The following is a 22,012-nucleotide window of genomic DNA, read 5'->3' as shown; positions in this document are numbered from 1 at the left end:
TATGTATAATATGTAGAAGGTAAAACTTTTTATTTAAATTGAAATTATCCAATCTAACAGATATAAATCGAAGCGAAATAAATCAAATATACGTTTTCTTCAGTTGGAAAATGACACGTTACTTGTAATACCGTTACCGTTATTATTACATTTTTTATAACTTTTTATTACTTTTTTTCTGTCTGTCGCGATAACGGTAACGACGTTACATTTTTTATACAGTGACAGTAACGTATTCATCCATTACTTTTATCGGTTTACTCTTTAGTTTCCTATGTATTATCTTTACTCCCATTTAACAGATCGCATTAGTTTTTATTAGAAATTCTATAAATAGAATTACAAGTTAGATACATTAGATCACTATGTTGAATAACACAATTAAATAGAGAAATGTCAACAACGGTCGACTTTGTGTATCTAATAATATTTTTATGTATTATTATGTAAAAATTTAAATATTGAAAAATATTTTGTATTTTATTTTATATTTTAAGCTACATGAAAATTCCGAAAAGTCACTGCTTGTACTAAAAGTGTATATGTATAATATATTATGTAATGTAAATTATAGATTTCCAGTATTGGCAGTGAATATTGGAATGTACTCTTAATAACGACATTAATATTTAAAAACCATATTCAATAAAAATTTTTTATAAAATTTGCATTTGTGAATTACAATCTAAATTCCTAAAGATAAATGTATTAAAAAGTTAAAATATTAATATAAAGAAAAAGATTTATTAAATAATTTTAATATAATTTAATATAAAAAAAGCTTGCCTTATAGATACTAATTTATAATTTTTATATTAATTATTATATTGTACTAAATTTTAATATTTATTATTAAATAATGTAATTTTAAAATGTAATATTTTACTTTAGTATTACAAAAAAATAACGAAGAAATTAATAAATCGTTAATTTTTAAAATTAATTACGAGTAACGGTAATAAGTCAATTTTTACAAAAAGTAACAGTAACGGTAACATGTTATTTTTTCCAGTATCCTGGTTTTCTTGCATGTTGAAACAAACAGGAAAGAAACACAGAAATTACATTCGAAAAGAACAGATGTTATATATATATATACTCGTGCATATGACGACGCGAACGCAATCGTAGTTCTAAAAAGTATGGATTAAATTCCCAATATATCTGCATCCTTATTGGACAAAAATCTGCCTTAGCCGAGGGCGCGCATACTTATAATCCCCTTACAGAGTTTCTGAAGATAAAACTTTCTGAAGTACTCTCAGTGCGCTTAGGGAGTTCCGCCGCAATAAATATCCATGTAATCTGCATTAGGGTGTTTCGAATTCACCATATTATCCTTTCATGTACGAATTTTTTTTAAACGACAGCCGGAGCAACGAGAATTTTTCGCAAAAATGTACGCGCTCCAGAATGATTCAGACATTTCTTTTACTTTACAGTTATCCCTTTTATACCTTCATCAATAATTATTAACGCAACGTTGATGTACGAATAAACACCTAAACGTTATCTACTAATTGAGAGCAAATGCCAATTATCTCATCGTACAAATACGTAGGGTATAAACTCCGGTATTAAACGAAGCGCGAGAATTTACGCCGCAGAAGTAAAAAAAAAATAGAAGTAAAAGTAATTTTCTCGTAATCACTCTGTTACATGCCTTTATGTTATATTAGTATTGTATTGTGATTTTAATTTTTTTACTGTTAATATTTATAAAATTATTGTAAGTTAAATCGACTTATCACTGTAATAAGTAGCGCAACCATAAATTATAATCTACATAAAATGATTATTGTAGGAAATGTAAAAGGCTTTGTGGTTATTTTGTGGTACATAAGTGTCAAGGAATTGTAAAGGACAGAGTATAGCAAAATACAAGTGCTCAGCTTTTTAGATTTGTATATTTTTTGAGTCATTCATTCCACCCGTGAGTAGCCGTATAATCCACCCATATTTTTATACGACAAAAATGCAAGGGTTTAAAGAATTTTTTTTTAAATATAAAAAATAAATATTTTGGATTCCTAATATTTCTTTCATAGTAGCAGACAGTCTAAAGTTTTTACTGGTATAGTTTATTTACCTTAACCATAATTAATAATATCTGATAAATTAAGTTTTTAACCCTAGATATACCCACTAGGGCCTCCGGGACTCTAACAAAACACACACAACTTACAGCAAAACTTTCTCAGTTTGGCATTTCTGAAATTGGAAGGGGAGGGGTTTGGGATAAAAAAGTTTGAGATCTCCTCAATAGGAAGACGTGTTGACGCGTGACAATTGTCGCTCAACTAAACTGAACAGTTGAAGTGAGCGTGGGATCCCCGGGACCCCAGTGTGTATACGACATAACTTTTTCGAAGCGTGGGTATGTTTCTAATCTGCTTAGGTTTATGTTCATAATGTTGCATATTCATTAAAAATAATATTTGTTTAATATTTTAATGGTTTTTTTGTCTAAATAATTGTAATTTTTGCTTTCGTGCTGGTGATCGACCGATAGATCGATCAAATAAGAGTGCACGCGAGTAAATTAATAACGTATTTTTCGGTTGAAACATGAAGAGGCATGCATCTGTTATTGGATATGTCAGCGAATTAATAATATACGTTAAAAGTCAAACAATTAACATTAATTAAAGCGAAAGTTTCAAGTATAAAAATGAAATATTTCATACTATCTCGCGAAACGCCGAGAAATAAAAAATTGAAAATTCACCATTTTCGCTGCTTGCAGTTTTGTTGAAAAAATTGAAATATCGAATCGCCAAATTTTTTTGTTTCAAGTATGCCCTTTCAGAATTTTTAAGGATTTTTCAAATCGGTCTATAAACAAAAAAGATATGATTTTTTGAAAAAAGGTGCTAAATCGAGATTTTTTTTGCATTTTTGAACTTTCCTTTTTCTTTGAACCTGTATATCTTAGAACTACTTAATTCTATCGACTTTTAAACATTATGGGCTTATTCCTTGGTCGATTCTCTATTAACTGAAAAAAAAATTAATTGAAATATGTCTATTTTTACTAGAGTTACAGTAATACTAAGTTACAGTAATATGATGGTTACAATAATGGATGGGGTCCTCGGGACCCCAATGTGTGTACGACGTCATAAAAAAAAACAGTGTGTATACCTAGGGTTAATAGGTGCGGCGTATATACCGGAATTACCTTATGTCTTGCACATAACGTTCAACTGTACTGCGAAATTCAATACATTAATTATACATAAAATTGTATATTCATAATTATTATTTAAATTCAATGCCTGCAGATTTAGAAAAATTGTATTATAGAATATAATAATTTTTGAAACGGTATTCCATGTTTGTGCAGTAAAAGACTTTCGCTGAAACGAATTATTTTTACTATTCCAGACGGCGAGTACCTATTTGTGGATCCTGAAAATAAGCTGAGCAAATACGCCCCAAAGAATTGGCGAAACTCTCATACATATGTAAGTAGCTAAACTTTATTTATTGCTTAGTGTTTTATTATAATTAGAAGGAGAGATGTACGAAGAAAAGATAATGTGAAGAGATACGATTGAACAGAAAAAAAAGAGAAAGAAAACGAGAGAAATATAGCTTATTAAATAATGTCAGAAAACTAATTCAAACAATAATTCTATACAATGAACACGATTATTCATCAATAATATTATGTTGATATTAATAATTGACATATAAAAGGCTACAATTAACAAATTTATATTGTTTTTTTATCATTTATATTAAGCGATTACGAGTTTACGTGCGTAGATATTTGCGTTATATAAAAATTATATTTTTCATTTACCTTTTAATATCTTCCAATTAAATCGCACGGGAATTAGTTTTGACTCAAGTTCCATTAATGATCGAACAGAGCGAAACTGCGGACTCATTCTTTTATAGTGTTCGTTAAGAACTTTTTTCCTGCGGTCATCTTAGATGATGTAAGTGATATGCGTTGTAGATTTGCGTTCTTGAGACTATGAGAGTTGTCTTAGACAATTCACAACTTTCTTCAAGAACCAGAATCTCCATCAGATTTTCTCATGGAAAAATATGTGTGATTAAATTTAATATTCCGGGCAGTTGTGATTCATCTGTAATATATAATTATTATTAGAATAGTATACAATTTTATATGTTAATTGTCGCTGTAATATGTAGTTTATATATCTATATTATTTCTAGGGTCTGGATAGCAGTGGAAGACCAGCATTTGTCCTGTACTTTCGAGTTCGTTTCTACATCGATACGCCATTACTCTTAAGGTAATGTGTAATAATATTCCAATATCTCATTTCAAGTAAATTATTAATTTTTTAAATAAATCTTTGAAAAATAAAAATTTTATCTTTACATCTCGATCAATCGGTTGGCGTAGACATGTTCCAGGAGGGAACTGCGAGAGATGTTTTGATCCCCGATTTGATTGCGGAATCGCAATCGTGCGGTTAATGAATATGCCATACGTCCGAATCGCCAGCATAGCGAAACGTGAAATGCGCGTTCGGCTAGTTTGTTCCCTTTTGGACGGTGTCTAAAAGACGCCGCCGGTGTCGTGCCGATTAAAAGGCACCGCCGTGGAAAGAGAAAGAGACACGAAAGAAGGACGAGGGACGCGCGCACATACGGAAAAAGCGGGAGACGCAAAATTACGGGGAGATATCGAGACGAGAGAGACTTTATTTCGCGGAACGAAAATCCGGATTCTCGTCCGGTAGCTGAGTAGTGCTACCTATTCTTGTAATTATAAAGTAATTATGCGGGACATGATAGATAGACCGTGCGCCTAAAACGTGGGCATTCTCAGAGCACCTCGGTAATTATACCGATTCTTTCAGTAGTTTCTTTTTTATTTCGACACACGAAACCCTGTGATTTACATTGAATTTGACGATTCACCGCACGTTTGCCCCGAAGGTTTAATTTTTGTGCTACGAGAGCCTCGGCTGGCTCGCGGGTCTCTCGCCAATGCTTCCGATTTCTGTTAAGAAATATACCGTATTCTATTTGGTATCCTTCTTAACCACTTTTTTACGGACTGAAAGAAGCTCTAAATCACTTACATAATGTCGATTATAAATTGATAATGCTTATACATAATTAAAGTATCTTTGATAGAAATAATTTCCTATCTTTTTGTTTTTTAACCATTAATATTTCAAGAGCATTTTTTTTAAGATCTTAACTTTTTTAGTTCTTTCATCACGAAATAAATTTTTTTTTATAGATTTGAATATTTTTTTGTACTTACGTCTCTTATTTCTTCTCAGAAAGGTCTTTTTACGTTTCACGCATTGTACGCATTTGTTAAATATTTTAATGCTCGCGTGGCTGTTTCAGCGATGAGACGACACGGCATCACTATTACCTGCAACTGCGCGACAATGTCGTCAGGCACGGCGGCGGGGTGGAGAGCCTCCATCCTCACCATCCCCTGCACGAGCCGTCCATCGTCACGCCGCTGCTGGTGCTCGCTGGGCTTGCCCTGCAAGCCGACCTCGGCGATTATTCCGAGGAACGTCACAGACCGCATGCAGGATCTGTCGGCTATTGCAAATCCACGGACTACCTTCCTCCCCACGTAAGCCAGATATGTCCAAGATTTTAATAATTTTCTTGATCTATTGAAGATTGAATTATTAAATATATCAGGGTGTCCAGCGATCCTTGAATATCCTTGAATCCTGAAATTATTATGGAATTTAATATGTTCTGGAAAATTCCTGGAAAACCTCTGAAATTTCAGAATTGACCTTGAATTTTTATCATTCTTTTATTCTAAAGAAAATTGGATCGTAAAAAAAGAAATAAATCATTTCTTGCGCGTGTTCAAGAACTATGTTGATAACACCGCATAACATCGTTTTTTTTTTTAGAAAAGTTATGGTTGTATATGTTCTCTCTTAAAGATGTAAAAAGGCAAGCAATTTGTAAAGCAATAAATAATATTGTTCTAAATTTGTTTGCATTTTAATTGATTCGTCATATGTAGAATTCTAATTTGAATACAAAACATATAATATTGCGCAAATCAATAAAAATTAATTAAATAATGAAAATTAATTGATCTGGAAAAACCAAGACTTTTGCCTGGAATGTCCTGGAATTATCCTTGAATTGGCTAGTCAGATATCGCTGGACACCATGTATATATGTATATGTGAAACATGAGATATTTTGTATTCACTTTCTTGCATTCATTTTTCGATGGCATTAAATATACTTTTATATTCTAAATTTTCTGGAGTGAATCTCACTCCAAATGAGTGAAAATACTGCCACTCGAATGGCCGAGTGGCAGTATTTTCACTTCAGAAAATTTAGAGAGTATGTAGAATGACAAAAGGAATTGATTGATGACCGTGTTTTCCACATAGATACATTAATATGTCTGCAACGTGCACTTCTCTTTAAATGCAACTATTATATATGTTATGAAATGTGTTTCTCGCACAATTACCTCGAGTTACGATTATGGCCTTTTAATCGGTTGAATCTGTCTCGAAAATGCTCTCAGATGTGCCTCGAGTCGAACGTGCTCACCGTGCTTGCGACCCAGCACAGAGAGAACAGCGGGCTCTCCAGAGAGGAGGCAGAGTTGCAATATATCCGGGAGGCGGTGCTGCTGGAAGCGCCGCTCAACGCTCACCTGTACCGGTTGCGCCGGAGTAAGAACGAGGCGGGACCGGGACGGATACTCCTGGCAATTTGCGCTCGCGGAGTGCGAATCTACGCCGAAGAGGAGACACCGCGCGTTTTCGCTTGGAACAACATCGGCAAGCTCTCTTTCGATGTAAGTGTTAAAAAATGTCCTGCTTGTTCGCTGCAACAAATGTCGAATTATGATTCAGAAAGCAACAGAAATTCTTTTCGTGTAGTGCACGTTAAGATAAATTGATTCCCCGCATCGCTACTTACGCATCTAATAATATAAATCAACAAAGTACTTTATTGAAAACTTTTGTATGACTGTTTAAGTACATTTAAAAATTAAAAAATATTTTCTTACGCAGCGCAAAAAGTTCGAGATCCGAGCGGTCGATCAGCCGGAAAAACTCACCCTCTATAGCGGGTGCGATGACAAGAGTAAACTCCTCTTGGGACTCTGCCGTGACACCCATCAGTTCTCTATGGCTATAGCGCCTAGAGTAAATGAAGCTATGAGACGGGAGGAAGAAGGTGAACCTACTTTGCTTATTTTTATTCGCTATTAATTATCCATGTTGAATAATTAATTAATTATAATCGCTCGATATCTTATTCTCTTTTCCTCCGCCACTTCATAATAATATCATACATCTTTTCTGTTTCCCCTCTTAATCCTATTATTCATTTCCCTAATTTTTTCCCCGAGACCGCTATGAAGAAATTAATTAATAGACGATTCGAAAATGATGAATTGTAATAATATAACAGACTACATGTGGTTTGTGTAGAACGGAAAGTCTTGAGGGATTGTTACATGTATCCTACTCGATGTAAATTGAGTTTAACGGCGCGCGGTGCGCGCGGTGACCAACGAATTTCCGTCATCTCAAGTACATCCTCGAACACAACGTCCGGTATTGTTAGCGATCGGGTGCATAGCGAAGACGAGCCTGATACCGCACCAGCGTCCACCGAGTGTTTGCCACGTCTTACCGAGACGGTACCTTATTTGGATGGCCAAAGTAGAGTTTTAAATGGCACGAATGGGGATACGGACAGTCATTCTATACCACCTTCTTCCGTTTCTATTGACGGTATGCTCAGTCAATAACAGAAACTTCGTTTTACTAACGATCTTCTTTGATGTGCATAATTTTACCGTATAACAGAGTTCCATTTAAACCGTTAAATTTGAGCTTTGTCTATTATTATAGTCTATCTTTAGTTTGTGAAATAAAACGTCCACTTACGCTAAAGTGTTACGTAATTTCCTATATTGAAATAGAGAGAATCTATGATACGCCGTGTGTCTTATCGACCTGATCGCTTCTTCGTCATAAATGACAGTGGGATAATTTTTCAGAGATTGACAATTCCGACGCCACGTCTACATCGGTGGTACTACGTCTCGCGTCAAGCGCCGCGACCGCCGCCGAGGGCTCGCAATGCAGCAGCAGTTGCAGCACAGTGGTCGTCGTTAATACGTCGACGGGCGGACCGTCGCGAATGCGCCGCGCCTCGGCGACCTCTAGCTTGGAGCTCGGCTATTCGCACACGGCGCAAAATTCAGCGATCTCCTCGGAGACAGCTAGCTTTCCGGGTGCTATTTACGACAGATGTAAGAAGACAGGTAAATATACAGGTGAGCGAATGAGAGAAGTCGCTTTAGCTTGAAAAACGATTTTGTTGACACGGCCGAAGTATTGTAGAATCTTTTTAAAAATTACCTAAGCCGAACCCCTCTGTATTCTACCATCTCCTTAGTCCCTATACTTTTATTATAATGGTACGTGCACAGAATACAAATGTCGGTATCCTACTGTTCTCCACTCGCTTTCCTTCGAAGCACGGTCACGTACAGTAACCATAAATCTTTGAATGATCTTCCTCAGGTACTGATATTGCGAGCGAAACTAGCGGCGTGTATACACTGAGAAGCAGCGAGATCCAAGACGAAAGAATCGGCGACGATCTGTATTCGCCCACGGCCGACACCAACGAGTCCTCGGCGGCGAGCGACGTTTGCGCTCTGAGCTCCGTTCAGTCCACCACTGACGAAGCGTCCATCACATCCGGTTTCTACACCATTCACAGTGGGCTACGTTCCGAAAGCAGTTACGCGGAAGATGTCGGCGCGGAAGATCAGGAGCCAATATACAGTCTTTGCAAGGGCGACGATGACGAGGTCTTGCTGGACCGTCAGCTGGAGGACTCGCGCTCGCGAAGCAACAGCATACTCAGCGTGAGCAGCTTCCGAGGTGATGGCAGCGATCCGTCCAGCGCGAGACCGTTGCTGTCGGCTGACGAGTTGTCGGATTTGATAGTCGGCAGATATCCTCCACGCAAGACCATCAGCAATTCGATGGACTCGGATTGCGATTACGTGACGATGCCGCCACCACCTCCGCCGCCCAGGACGGACAGCGATCGGCAATTGCCGCCGCCGTATCCGCTGGAGAGCATTGACTACGCAACAATCAATGTCTCGAAACGGTCCGGCATTATATCGGAATTGGCCAGAGAACGTGAACCACCGCCGCCGCCGCCGCCGTACAACACGACCTGCAGCGACTTTGTCCCGTTGCCGCCCAGGCGAACCGATCCACCGCCGCCGCCGCCTCCGTACACGTCGTCGCGAGAGAGGATTCAAATACCGCCACCCACCCCGCCGCGAAACGACGCGGTGACGCCACGTGAACCTCCACCACCTCCGCCGCCCTATCCCGACATGACGGCGGCGATCGGCCCCGTTTCTGCGAAAATCGCGGAAACCGCCAGCGACGTCGCCGGGAATGTCGCGCCGAAACCACCGCCTCGAATCCAACCTCCCACATACCCGGGCGACAAAATGAAACCCACCCCCGTGCACGCGCCGGTCGCCGCTCTCGTGGTAGGCCCGAACAATTACCTGGACGTGCACGCGTCCCGAGGCGGTCCGGTACTTCTACCGTATCTGACAACATCATCGCCCCCGCCGCCTCTGCCGCCACCGCCGATAGTACATCCGCGGCAACCACCGCCGCCGCCGCCGTCGCTGTCGCAGCCGCCGTCGTCCACGCAGCAGCCAGCGTCGAGTCTGGCGACCGTCTACACGAGTCAGGTCTCTCGATCGCAGATAGAGCAGTACAAGCAGCAGCTTTACTCCGACGTCGATTACGTTATGTTCCCGCTCAAAGATCCGGCGGTGTCGAAGCAGGAGTACATCGACGCCAAACAGGGCTCCCTTCTGGCGGCCATGGCGGCCTATCCGCCGCCGCCGTATCCGTCCTTCAGCAAGTCCTCGGTGATGTATCGCAGCACGCCCTACCTTCCCGGCTCCTCCTTTTCCTCGCCGTCCAAATACGCGTCCAACCAGAATCTGAGTGCAAGCGACACCGGCAATTCCGGCGGAAATTATCTTCAAAGCAATCTGAGCAGCCACTACGCTGCCAGCACCAGCTCGTTGTACAGCGGTGCAACCTGTTCGTCCGCGAGCAACCACAGTCTCAGAAGGGAGCCACCCGTGCCGGCTCACCCACACACGTTGAACGCGTCGACGCGGACCAGGAGCGACGAGAACATTCTCAAATGCTTGGACACCTTGTTCGCGAACAAGATGCAATCTCTACCGCAGTCCAAGCATCGCAGGCCACCGCCACCACCACCGCCCTATGAAATACAGGTAATATAGAAAGATATTGACATGTCAAATTATTTAATTTATAATTAAGGTTTTATCTAACAAGTCGGGAGGAAAGAACACTTGGGTTTTCTTGTTAGATGCGCGTAAATATTCTGCATTATTCTATCGTTGCTCTCACTTCATCAGTTTGAAGAAAAAAAAGATGATATAGATGATTAATCCCTTACGATATAGTACATTATACATTTTTCATAAAATTATAGATATTTTAATTGATATTTAATATAGTAACGCATGTTATTTGTTTTAGAATCTTGAAAAAAGTCAGCCGCTGCCGTCGTCCTCTTCAGCGGCGACTTCCTCGTTGGTCGCCACAACAACGAACAAATTTAGGAAACTCGGCACCGGCGTGGAAGAGAAAGACGAGGGGAAGAACGACGACATGTTGGACATTCGAACGCTTCGCGAGAAAAGTCGTAACTTAGACTTACCGTTAATCTCGGCGTTATGCAACGATCAATACCTGCTGAAGCAGACGAAGGCCTTCGTCCTGCCGAAGCATCCCAGCGAGATAGCTAATTCCACCGCCGCGTCCGCGAAGAGCGGCGCGCGGGGCAGCAACGGCGCGACGTCCAGCAGGAACAAGTACCCGGTGAGTGGACTGTCAACGACGCAGATTCAGAAGCCGCTTAGGAAATCCTCGACGAGCACTCACAGGCATCCCTCCGAGGTGAAGAGCAACGCCTACAAGGTCAACGCCTCCTCCGCAGGGGGAGTCCCGACTGTTAAGAAGGACTTTACAAGGGCATCTCACTCCTAACAACGCTTGTGTAGACACATTCCTTTCCTCATTCATAGACTCTTATTAAGCTCAGGACGAAAGTACATTCCATAATCTCGTAATCACTATACCACGCGCTACGTCGACGTAATGTAATTAATAACAACGTACTGGGGGGGGGGAGGGGGAAGCTGTTTACGACAAATTAAATATCGTTTCCGCAGACCGTGCTTCTTTGATTCAGGGTGCCATTTTGTTCGCTGTTTTTTCTACCTTTCCTTCTTTTCATTCACACGTCAAGTATGTAGAAGCTCCAGCTAGTTTGTTCCAATAATATTATATTAGATTGATTCTGAACTTTGATATTAGATACTAAAGCGTTATTATTGTCTCTTGCTCAATTATATGTGTTGCGAAGAAAATTCCATTCACAAGCCCCCGATAAAGGCGGCACTAGTCCCGCTCGTTGTCAGGATAAATCATAGAGTTATTGGCCATTACATTTATAGTAATCGTAATGTGATAGTCTTCAGAGAATTAGATAATTTTATATCCAGGAGACACGGCCATGTCTGGGCGTTAAAGAAGTACGCGCAAGACCGGATCGTGTATCCATATTTATATATTACATTGCTTCTCTCTCTCTCGCTCTCTCTCGTTCTCTCTCTCTCTCTCTCTCTCTCTCTCTCTTTCTCTTTTGATTAGGGACGATTTAGAAAATTTAATATTTTTAGGCGTTAATATCGAATAATATCGTCAGGATACATATGATGTTATAGAAAATTTTTAATTATATTTCGAGAATATCAGCAAAATACATGCTGATACAATTAACTTAATAACTGACGTTCAATTTACAGAGTTACTCAAGCAGTGAACTTCTATTTATTTCGAATATGTAAGGATTAAATTATGATAAGACCATAGAGTACAATTACTTGTACTTGTATATTGTTTTTGCGATGAGAATTCTACGACGAAGGTAAATATTGCGTAGGTGGCCAATAATGATATAATTTATTCTACCCTAGTTTACCCTGTATATCGTAAAAAAAAAGAGAGAAATGATTTCCTTACATAATATAACGAAGAATACATATATATTTCGGAGAAAAAACATTTATGTGATTGTTGTAATTAGGAGAATAGCTATTTTAGAATTTTCAGAAGTAATATTTATTACCGAGCAGTTTCACGTCTGTCCTTTTAATATTTCAATCAGTGCTTATTCCACAGCACTGTTATTTTAAATGCACATACAGTGCTGTTTTTAATACTAATTTTTTTTTTATTTTTGTAATTGACATATTACAAAGCTATCGCCCAAATTTACTGACGCAATGGAGGAATTGATCGTTAAATTTATATGTAATGTTTGTAAGTGCAATGCAGAATGCACATAACGTGTTTTAACATTTTGCTTTTTTAATTATTTTAAAATGTTTCTGAAAATGTTTTCTTCATTTCGGAAGCAGTTCAAAATAACGAATTTATTCGGTCTTTATATTATTTGCAATATCATAAATTTAACATAAAATTAATTTAAAATTAATTAATTTTATTCTCGGATCTTGTAAGATCCAGAATAATCGTGCATCTCTAATAATCATAAATGAAAGAGTGCAACAATTTAATAAAATTATTATAGTAAACGAACAACAATTTAGTCGTAAAAATATCTTACACTAATTGTCATTAGATTTTAATATTATATTTTACAAATTTCGCATCTGTACATAATATTGCGTAACATATGTAATACTGCGTGATTTTATATGTAGACAAAAATCTCGTGTGTATGTATCCCACGCGCCATCTCAGTTATAAATAAATAAAATCTTTTGTAATAAAAGACAATTTGTGGAAATATAAATAAAGCGTAAATTGAACTGTTGTATTTTATACAACTGATTGGATATTTTTTTGGATGTTGAAATCTGTGAGAAATTTAATTTTGCACATAATTTTCTTATTCTTAATTGACACAAATTTTTATGTCATTACTTTTTTAAGAAAGCAGAAATTTAAATTTCATTTAGTTTTAGTTTTTTAAAAAGATAAAATGACATATAGAAAGATATGTGAAAATTTTATTATTTTAATATCTTTTTCAATTTTCTTTAATATTTCTTACTTAGAAATATTCTTTGAGCACATACTTCTTGCGTCATTTTCATTGTTTTCAAACACAGATAATTTCATTATATCACTTTTGCGTGAATTCGAAAAAGTAGATGATGTCATTAATCTTTCTCGGAATAATTCGCAATCTTGTTTCAGCCGAAAGCGCTATTATCGAAATGAAAGATCGCTGAGAAGAACGACCATGTGAAACGACCGTCTTTGTGACGCAACGTGGTCACATGCCCGATGCGATTCACCCAGACGTATACTTACTGAAACGATAGTTTGTATAAACGTAGTACACGTACAACCTTCGCGCGGCTGTAATTATGACTTATCGTGGAACGTGGGACAGTCGACCGCCTTATTCCTTCATTTAACACGTCTAACGGTATTACATTTCCAAGTGTGTTTGATAAAGAGTTTCAATTGTTTTCTACACGCATTGTTGAACTATATCACTTCGAAAACGAAATTTGCAACGTTTGAAATCACGTGGTCTTTCTGAATAGCTGGATGCTGATGAATTTTATATGATTGGTAAGTGCACACATATGAGATTATATTATTAAGTTATGTAAGCATTATAAATCAAGCAATGTCTCGATCTTTCAAAATTTAATGCAAAGTTGAACGAAAAGAAATTCAAAGTAGTCAAAAAATCATTAAAATTAAAATCGTGTATTTAAAGTATTCTTTGGACAAAATATTAGACGTAAAATATGAAATGTGTTACGTTTTGTGTGATTGCAATATTACATTAGAATATTTACTTACCATTAAAATTTGACAATTAAGAATGCATGCGAGTGAAATAGCTCCTAAAAAGATGAGCAAAAAGTGTAGCACTAAATGCATTCTATATTATTTTTCCCATCCTAAAAAAAGTCTAAATAATATAATGAATTTATTTTAAAATTAATAAGTAAATTCATAATTTGTTAGAAATAAAAATTAATTATCTTATATATGTATATATAATTAATTTTCTAAAGAATCAAGATACTCTGTTCTTATATCGTCACAGTGATAAAAGCCAGGTAAAATGAAAGATTTCTTCAACAAAGATCTTTATTTTAAGTCAAATAGGAAAAAATTTAAAGAATTTTAGTTCTAATTCGAGCATAAAACTAAAGAATAGCATTTAACTAAATAATACGGTTCTTAATAATAAACTTTAGGTCTTATAACGATAATTGTAATCGCGTGCATATTTGCGACAGCTCATTGCACCGCAAGTCATCGCATATGCACGCGCATCACGTGTCGCATTTCACGCCTGCAATTACAGAGTTCGGTGCCTATATATTATTAATGAACAAAGTGGGAACCGACATCTGGCTGCAAATATGAAAGACAAGGGTGATATAATCACCGACGCTTTGTCTGAAACCACTGAATAAGACGAATGGCATTTGCAAGGTGTACGTAATCGTGCGCGTTGCACACGTTTTTGATCGTGTACAACGATAAGGCACTAGATAGATTAATTGAATTACGTTATCATTATTTTGAAGAAAACTGTGATATTAGTATTAAAAAGAAAAATCATTATAGTAGAGTAAATTTGTGCTTTTTGCATTTGTTCTAAAATTCGAAAAAATATATGGATTTTCAAAATTTGAAGATCAAAAAATAATTTTTTGTAATACATGAAAAAACTTGTTCTATGAAACTGAGCAATACTAAAAATAGGGACAGCCTGTACATAGTGTACATTCATGTTAATAGTACTTTGTTTCTTTGCGTAATTCATGTAATTTTCCTAGCTACATCTGGATTAAGTTATATAAAAGCGTGAACATGACTCACCATTTCCGAGGATAATCATAATCGGAGTTAAATAATATGACGAAACGAACTGTCAGCGTGGCAACAGCTTGATGAAGATCTTTGACCTAGCGTTATATAGAACGCTTTCCTCTCCTCGTCGGTTCTGTAATTCGTCCTACCAAAGTTCTTCATAGCCTCTGTATATGTATGTGATCTCACCAATTTAATCGTTATATAAAACGTTTGGCATATTTATTCGCACAATTTATGAGAACGCCATTATCAAATTCATGATCACGTGTTTAAATCACCGTCAAAAAGAAAGAAATTCAAATATTTTAGAATTGTGAAAAAACTAAAATAGTCAAAATTAACTGAGAAAATAAGATTAAATTGAAAAGACCAAGAATCCCAGTCGATATAATTATTTCTTCCAAGAGATAACATCTCAACCACATCTAAATCTCTTCAATCCTGAGGAAAAGAAATATAATTAATCGTCATATCTCTACATAGACTCTATAATTAATCAAATAATGTAATATTTTATTGTTTTTTCTGGCGTATTGTAACATTTATGAAAATCTACGAATCACCTGCATATCGCTTTACGCTGTTCTTTCTTCGAAAGCTCCCATGAAACTGCACAAAATATATGAACGCAAGAGCGCAAGTAATTTCTGTTTTCGTGCTTAGAGCTGTCTATAGAATCTGGGAATAGACAATTGTCTACAAAATTAACGTATGAATCGGACAATGAGCGTGTCACGTGTCCGAGTCGCCTGTGCTTTTAATCCGAAATCGATCGTTATCTTTTACGATTAATTTTAAACATCGATATAGATCTGTATGATTACAAATGCAAATTGCTGTCAAATAATTGTTTCTAATTGTGAGAATTATTGCGTGCAAAAATACAGCTTTATAAATTTTCAAAAATATTTCGCAATGTACGTAACTTTGAATAAATATATATTAATTCTATTACATTTTTTTCAAATCTATTTTCTGAGAAATTTATCAGATTAATCTAAAATATGATATTTATTTATGTATTATCTTTCTATTACGATTTTTGAAACGAACTATGTATTGTAAATTACGATCATCGATATATGTTGATTTGGCGCATATTCTAAGTATATTTCTCTATCTGTAGTTCATACAGATTTGTATTATAGTATTACATACAGTACATACAGATTTGTATTATAGTATTGTGAGCCATATATAATTTTTTCCATAATTCTTTATAGCAGAGTACGCAGCATCGACAAATATGCCAAGGAAGTTTTGATAACCTGCATCAATATATAATATATATACATATAAAATTATAGAATTTTATGCAAAGAAATTGTTGATTAAACATTTTTGAGAAAAATTAATTGAAGAACTTATTTTCAAATTATTCTAAATCCGTATATTTAAAAATAAAAATGGTGTGTTGCAAGACTATGAAAAACTCCGCAACATATATAATCTTCCCTTTTTAAAAGTACGGCTTTAACAAACAATTTGAACGTAAACTCTTTGCGACTAATCAACAAATTCACGAATAATATAATACCGATTTTGACAAATTTTTTATTACTTTTATTATAAAGAATTAATGTTATTTTAACACACTCACGTCCGTAAAACTGTTTAAAGAAAATATATAAAATCTTCCGGCAGTTAAATAGAGCATAACTTGACCCCGAATCATACATATTAGCAGACATTTCTTGCAATTGGACGGCATTTCGTACCAATTGCATTCGTAGTACGCATCCTGCACGTTTATACACTAAATATCAAATATGAAACGTTTAATATAAAAATTGGGATAAAAATTCTTATTATTATTGTCAGACAAAATAGGTTCGTTCCTTTGTTTGACTCTAATTATACCTGTTGCGTTAGTTGATCACCAATCAAGCAATATCCGAAGAGCATGACGAGCGCAATAATGGCGAAAAAAGTAAAAGTGCAGCAGGTCGCTATTTCTGATACATCCAAGTTCTAAAAAATATGGGATATCACTTGTAAGAACGCATATATGTACAGGATGTTCCGTATAACAATCCAATCGCGTAATTTTGATGACATTCTCTGAGCAATATGAAACTAATTTTCCTTTACGTGCAATATCAAGTGAAAACGTGATGATCGTAAATTTTAAAATGTTATAACAGTATATTTTCTACCAACTAGCGCACTCGATATAAATTTAAAAATTTCATAACGATATTTAATAATGTGACATACCATTATGACATAATACATCGAGATAGCCAGTACAATACTATTGCCGAGGAGTTCATCCATAAGAACCAAATTGAAAGTATCGTCCACGGATTTCGCCAGCCTTCATAATATTCATCACCATAATATTCCGACAGCAGTATATTATAGAAAAAAAGAAAAACAAATTGAACAAAGAGACGTCTACTACTGCAATATTGCCACATATGATTGCAATACTCCTATACCATATTATCTTGAGATGCATTCGAACGAAGCTACGAATTCTCTCTACCGTCTTGGTCTGCGAGTATTCACCAATGTGTCTGATGCGATACGATAAAATGGACAATTCGCCGCAAATGTGGAATACCAATATTACCACCAGGCAAATCGCCGCCATGTGACACACGGAGATGTAAATCATCGGAAACAGATAGAGATACATCAGTACGTATGCATGAGTATTGCTGGTGTCGAGAAACGGATGGACTCTGTAGGGTAACATTAATGACTCCGTATTGTTTTGTGACGCTGGGGAAAAAAAAGATAAGAGAAACGATTACAGTGATAAAGAAGGAATTCTACTTCGAACTAAGTATGTTGGCAACAAAGTATTGAAAGAATACCGAGCAACTTACTGCTACAATTTTACAATGACGGATTGAATAATAATAAAGTAACGAGGCGATGCGATGTAAATATCTCTTTATTGTAGACGCAATACATTTAAATTTATAATGAACAGCGAGAAGGAGTTTAATAAATCTCACTTACCTTATTACCGATGCAATACATTTAAATTTATAATGATTAGTGAGAAAGTGTTCAATAAATCTCACTTACCTTGATTTGTGGTCAAGAGATACTGCACGAGCGGTCTGAGGTACAGCAGTACGACCGTGATGAACATGCCGACGATCGAGCCGTACGTGAATACCTTGGATACGAAATTGTAATTGTAGTAAATCCTTTCCTCCTCGGGATTCTCGAATTTCCGCTCGGCTATGTCCCTCTTTATCACGTCAATCACGAGCTTCAGCAAATTGCTGCAGCGTATCAGCCACACTATCGGGAACGTCATGGAGTAAGCCGCCGTTTCCACGAGGTTCATCACCATCAGCTCCAAATTGCCGAAAACGTCGTAAAAGTCGGTGTACGCCATGGCGAGATAAAGCGTGAAATGCGAGATGTAAATCGCGAAGCGGACGTACGTCCGCTTGAACGGCCATATCCCTCCGATGGAGAAGATCCGTTCTAAATGAACAAATAAATCTGCGATATGGTCGACTTCGTTCTGTAATGTTATACGTTCCGAATAAAAGTCGTTGAAAGTGAAATATCACATTGGCTATAAATCGCATTACTTAAAGGAAATGTATTAACACAATTAGATAAATTACGATACTGTCAGTATCATATACGGTACACGGAGAGAACAATTTTGCTGGATCCAGATCTGAAAATAATTTTTGTTCAATAATCAAAATAATTGCTAGAATATAAAAAAAAATGCTATCAAATAAGCATTGCTATAAAAAAACGTTTGATAGCAATGCTTATCATTTTTAACATTCCAACAAAATTTTTTTGATGATTCAACAAGAATTAATTTTTAGATCTGTATTCAGCAAAATTTTTAGATCTTTCAACAAAATCGTTCTTTCCGTGTAGAGAAGCCGTGTACCTCTCCGGCGAAACGTTACGAGATATCTTTCGCGACATAGAGTACTAATTCTTCTTACTTTCATAGCAAATCGAGTCGTGGTTTTTCATCAACTGATCGTCCGCGACTGTGATTCGATTCGTTTCGTTGCGAATCAGATTCGGTTGCCGCGATTTACCCATGCATGCGACGCTCGTAATGTATATAACATCTGGATTAGACTCATGTTTGTAACTTATCTTGCCATTTTGCTATTTCAGATATACACTTAATATCTAGCATAAAAGCCTAATAGCCGATCCGCTATCAAGCTGTTATTAACCGGCATTTTTCCTCTGGCGCACTAATTATCTTACCGTCTCATGAAAAGCCGCTCCTTCGGCTCTTCCTCGTATCTAGGGCGTCTTCTATATTCTTTATATTTGGTACAGCGTAGAAAAATTGCAGCGATTTCACAATAAACATGATACGGACAGTTCTCAATGTTCCTAATAAATATTTAGTAATATCATTAGCGTAATCGTCTTCGCGTGCCGCGCATTATTAAATGTATCTATTGTATCAACTGATTTCCGACGAAACACGTGCGGCATCATAAGCGCAATGCTTATACGTGGCAAAACCGTGCTACCCTGCTAAGTGATAAGACGTTAGCTGCCGTTGAGTCTTTCTCTAAAAATTATAAAGAGAAGAAATAAAAAATTTACAAAAGCAGAGATATTACATCAAGTATCGTCTACATTTCTATATTATCTGTTATAACATAACATATTAAAACTTATTTATTGTAAATATACATCTGAACTATTTACGAAATTAAGAAGTCTTAGATACAAAAACACTGTCGATCCTGTTGGTCACACTTGCAAAAATATCTTCGACATGTGAGTATATTCGTATAGTAAAGCTTTTTCTTCCGGAAGATTCGTAGGTATGCTCGGTCAAATAAGAGTAGTCTGTGGCTACCCATTGATGAGTGGAAGTGCATCGTAAATTTGTGGTAAAATTAACTGCCGACAGTCAGCATATCATCGATCTTCTTTACGTCTTCCGTGAACATTCTGGATAAATGTGACGAACAGTCGCATTACGATCAAGTGATCGGAGTCTGCCGAATAAAATTGGACATAGGCCGGTTTTATTCGGTTCATAATTAGTTTTTATTTCAAGACTTAAATAATGTCTTAAGATTCTAATACGGCTGTGATTGGCTTATAACATCTTAAGACTGTACTTAAGACGGTCTTAAATATAAGAACCTACTATGAATACCGGCTTCATCAGACTCGTTTCTTCATTGCGACCGTGGACGAGAGGAGAATAAATTTGAACAATGGCCAGCGTGCCAGAATCAACCTGGCGCGCGCGGTCTACAAAGGTACAGATATTCATCTGCTAGACGATCCCCTCTCCGCCGTGTATTCGCACGTCAGCAGACATCTCGTCGACAAGTGCATCAGTTATCTAAAGGTAAGAGTGATACAGTGTAGCAAAATATTACGATAAACAAGGAAAAATGATTGATTACAATTTTTTTCATGATCATTCAACGAATGCGTAATCAATTATCAATTTCTTCTAATAGTTTTCGCTTTTAATAACTTGATAATCGCCAATCGATCGACTTGTTAATCTAGTGTCCTAATTACAAATCGCATCGGGTGATAACCTCTGCGTTTAGCAGTAGTAATATAAATAGTAGCAAAAATGTGTCAGAGACAGATTGAAATTATATAAGCGTAGGTGATATTATTATAAATCAAGCGATATTTTTTAAAAGCTGTACGCAAATCAATTGAAGCATATTAATTGTGCAATCTATGTAAAAACTTTTTATATATGATATGCAAGTGGTATTATAAAGAACGAACTTTTATTTTTTATATGTAAAATTTGTTTTAAAATAATTATGTCTTTTACAGAATGTTGTATGAAGATAATTTTCGGATGATAATTCTTCTCTCTCTCTTCTTTTTCTCTTTATTATAAATTGTACATTTATCTCTATTTGAGCGACGAATGTATTTAACTTATAAATTATCTTTGCACACAATTTTGAAAATTACTGCTCTTCAGTGACGTTACAAAAAGGAACGTAATACTGATAAATATCCCATGGATGCTTTCAAAACCTGTTGAAACAATTTATTCCTCAATCATATTTTTCGTATTTCTGTTAGCAACAACGATATTTCAGATTACTCAAAAAAGTTCGAAGCACTTTGTATTTTAAATATTTCGCAAATGCATGCAAATTATCGGCTTACGTCAGTTAAAGTGCTGAGGCAAAAGATGGTGAATTTGCCGGCTGTCAGACAGAGCGGTCTTTGCGATCTCGCCATGCACAGTATTATCATTCGCGCATTATTCTTTGACATATCGTACCAACGGCAACCATAAAACGCTTCACACACTTTAGCACTCTAGGAAAAGAATATTTACACACACTATCAGAGAAACAATCAGAGAATCGTACACAGATATACAAATTTCACTATATACGCAATAAATGTAGGTATATTTTTTCAATTTTTATCTTTTTTCGACAAAATGTTACCTCTGTCAAAAGGTTCTCGCCGACAGTGCAATGAGCGTAGAGTATAAGCAGGACTAAGAATTGGAATATCAAGAATGTAACAAGTATTCCTCTCTCACCCTTAGCAAAATTCTGTTCATATAAAATTGAAAATTAAAACAATTAATAATAAATTGTAATAAATACAAAATAATGAAAACATTTAATGGACATTTAAAAAAATTCTTAAATATAATATAAAAATAATAGCTTTTATATGTTAAAGCTTTTTAATGCACAATATATAACATGCGTGCATATATGTGAAAATTATTATAAAATTTTCACATATATGCACGCATGTTATATATTGTGCATTAAAAAGCTTTAACATATAAAAGCTATTATTTTTATATTATATTTAAGAATTTTTTAAATTAATTTTTATAAAATTTTTATATATATGGAGAGACGGGGTTAGTTAATACATGGGGTACGTTGATATTTTCAAAATTTCTGCAAAATGACAAACAGTAATATTATATAAAAAATATAGAATTTCCGCAAAAACATTGCAGTCATGCTGCAATAAGATATTTTGGACTGAATAGCATATTTTCAGAAATAAAAAATAATTTTAGAGATCGGAAG

The 22,012-nt window shown here is 36.0% G+C and overlaps 3 protein-coding genes across 4 annotated transcripts in view; 1 reads left to right on the top strand and 2 right to left on the bottom strand.

The window, feature by feature from the left end:
- Positions 1-11,220, top strand: part of LOC105454945 (protein expanded) — a 54,981-nt gene extending 43,761 nt beyond the window's left edge. The window contains exons 4-15 of the mRNA XM_011697929.1: positions 3,388-3,467; positions 4,192-4,271; positions 5,347-5,587; positions 6,524-6,799; positions 7,020-7,185; positions 7,443-7,748; positions 8,018-8,296; positions 8,547-8,628; positions 8,689-9,147; positions 9,247-9,374; positions 9,465-10,315; positions 10,587-11,220. Coding sequence (XP_011696231.1) covers positions 3,388-3,467; positions 4,192-4,271; positions 5,347-5,587; positions 6,524-6,799; positions 7,020-7,185; positions 7,443-7,748; positions 8,018-8,296; positions 8,547-8,628; positions 8,689-9,147; positions 9,247-9,374; positions 9,465-10,315; positions 10,587-11,096 — 3,458 coding nt within the window. The 3' untranslated portion in view covers positions 11,097-11,220. The remainder of the gene's footprint in view (positions 1-3,387; positions 3,468-4,191; positions 4,272-5,346; positions 5,588-6,523; positions 6,800-7,019; positions 7,186-7,442; positions 7,749-8,017; positions 8,297-8,546; positions 8,629-8,688; positions 9,148-9,246; positions 9,375-9,464; positions 10,316-10,586) is intronic.
- Positions 11,221-16,076: 4,856 nt separating this feature from the next.
- Positions 16,077-20,743, bottom strand: LOC105454939 (odorant receptor 2a-like). Of its 2 annotated transcripts, XM_011697924.1 has the most exons (8): positions 20,110-20,743; positions 18,926-19,954; positions 18,027-18,437; positions 17,429-17,714; positions 17,205-17,304; positions 16,848-16,958; positions 16,588-16,743; positions 16,077-16,255 (listed from the first exon to the last, which is right to left on the bottom strand). In XM_011697924.1, the coding sequence occupies exons 2-8, from the start codon at positions 19,026-19,028 to the stop codon at positions 16,205-16,207; spliced, it is 1,218 nt and encodes a 405-aa protein (XP_011696226.1). In that variant the 5' UTR covers positions 19,029-19,954; positions 20,110-20,743; the 3' UTR covers positions 16,077-16,204. The 2 variants fall into 2 exon arrangements, with proteins under 2 accessions (XP_011696226.1, XP_011696227.1); XM_011697925.1 differs by lacking the exon at positions 20,110-20,743 and having other exon boundaries at positions 18,027-18,477; positions 18,926-18,992.
- A 69-nt stretch (positions 20,744-20,812) lies between these two features.
- Positions 20,813-22,012, bottom strand: part of LOC105454944 (odorant receptor 67c-like) — a 6,951-nt gene continuing 5,751 nt past the window's right edge. Inside the window, exons 5-7 of the mRNA XM_011697928.1 lie at positions 21,404-21,514; positions 21,114-21,269; positions 20,813-20,978 (exon numbers count right to left, since the gene is read on the bottom strand). Of these exons, the coding sequence (XP_011696230.1) occupies positions 20,928-20,978; positions 21,114-21,269; positions 21,404-21,514 (318 nt within the window). The 3' untranslated portion in view covers positions 20,813-20,927. The remainder of the gene's footprint in view (positions 20,979-21,113; positions 21,270-21,403; positions 21,515-22,012) is intronic.

Source organism: Wasmannia auropunctata, unplaced genomic scaffold (genome assembly GCF_000956235.1).
Source record: "Wasmannia auropunctata unplaced genomic scaffold, wasmannia.A_1.0 LD335969.1, whole genome shotgun sequence".
Lineage (NCBI taxonomy): Eukaryota > Metazoa > Arthropoda > Insecta > Hymenoptera > Formicidae > Wasmannia > Wasmannia auropunctata.
The sequence above is the reverse complement of the archived record's forward strand: the minus strand, read 5'-3'. Positions and strand labels throughout refer to the sequence as shown.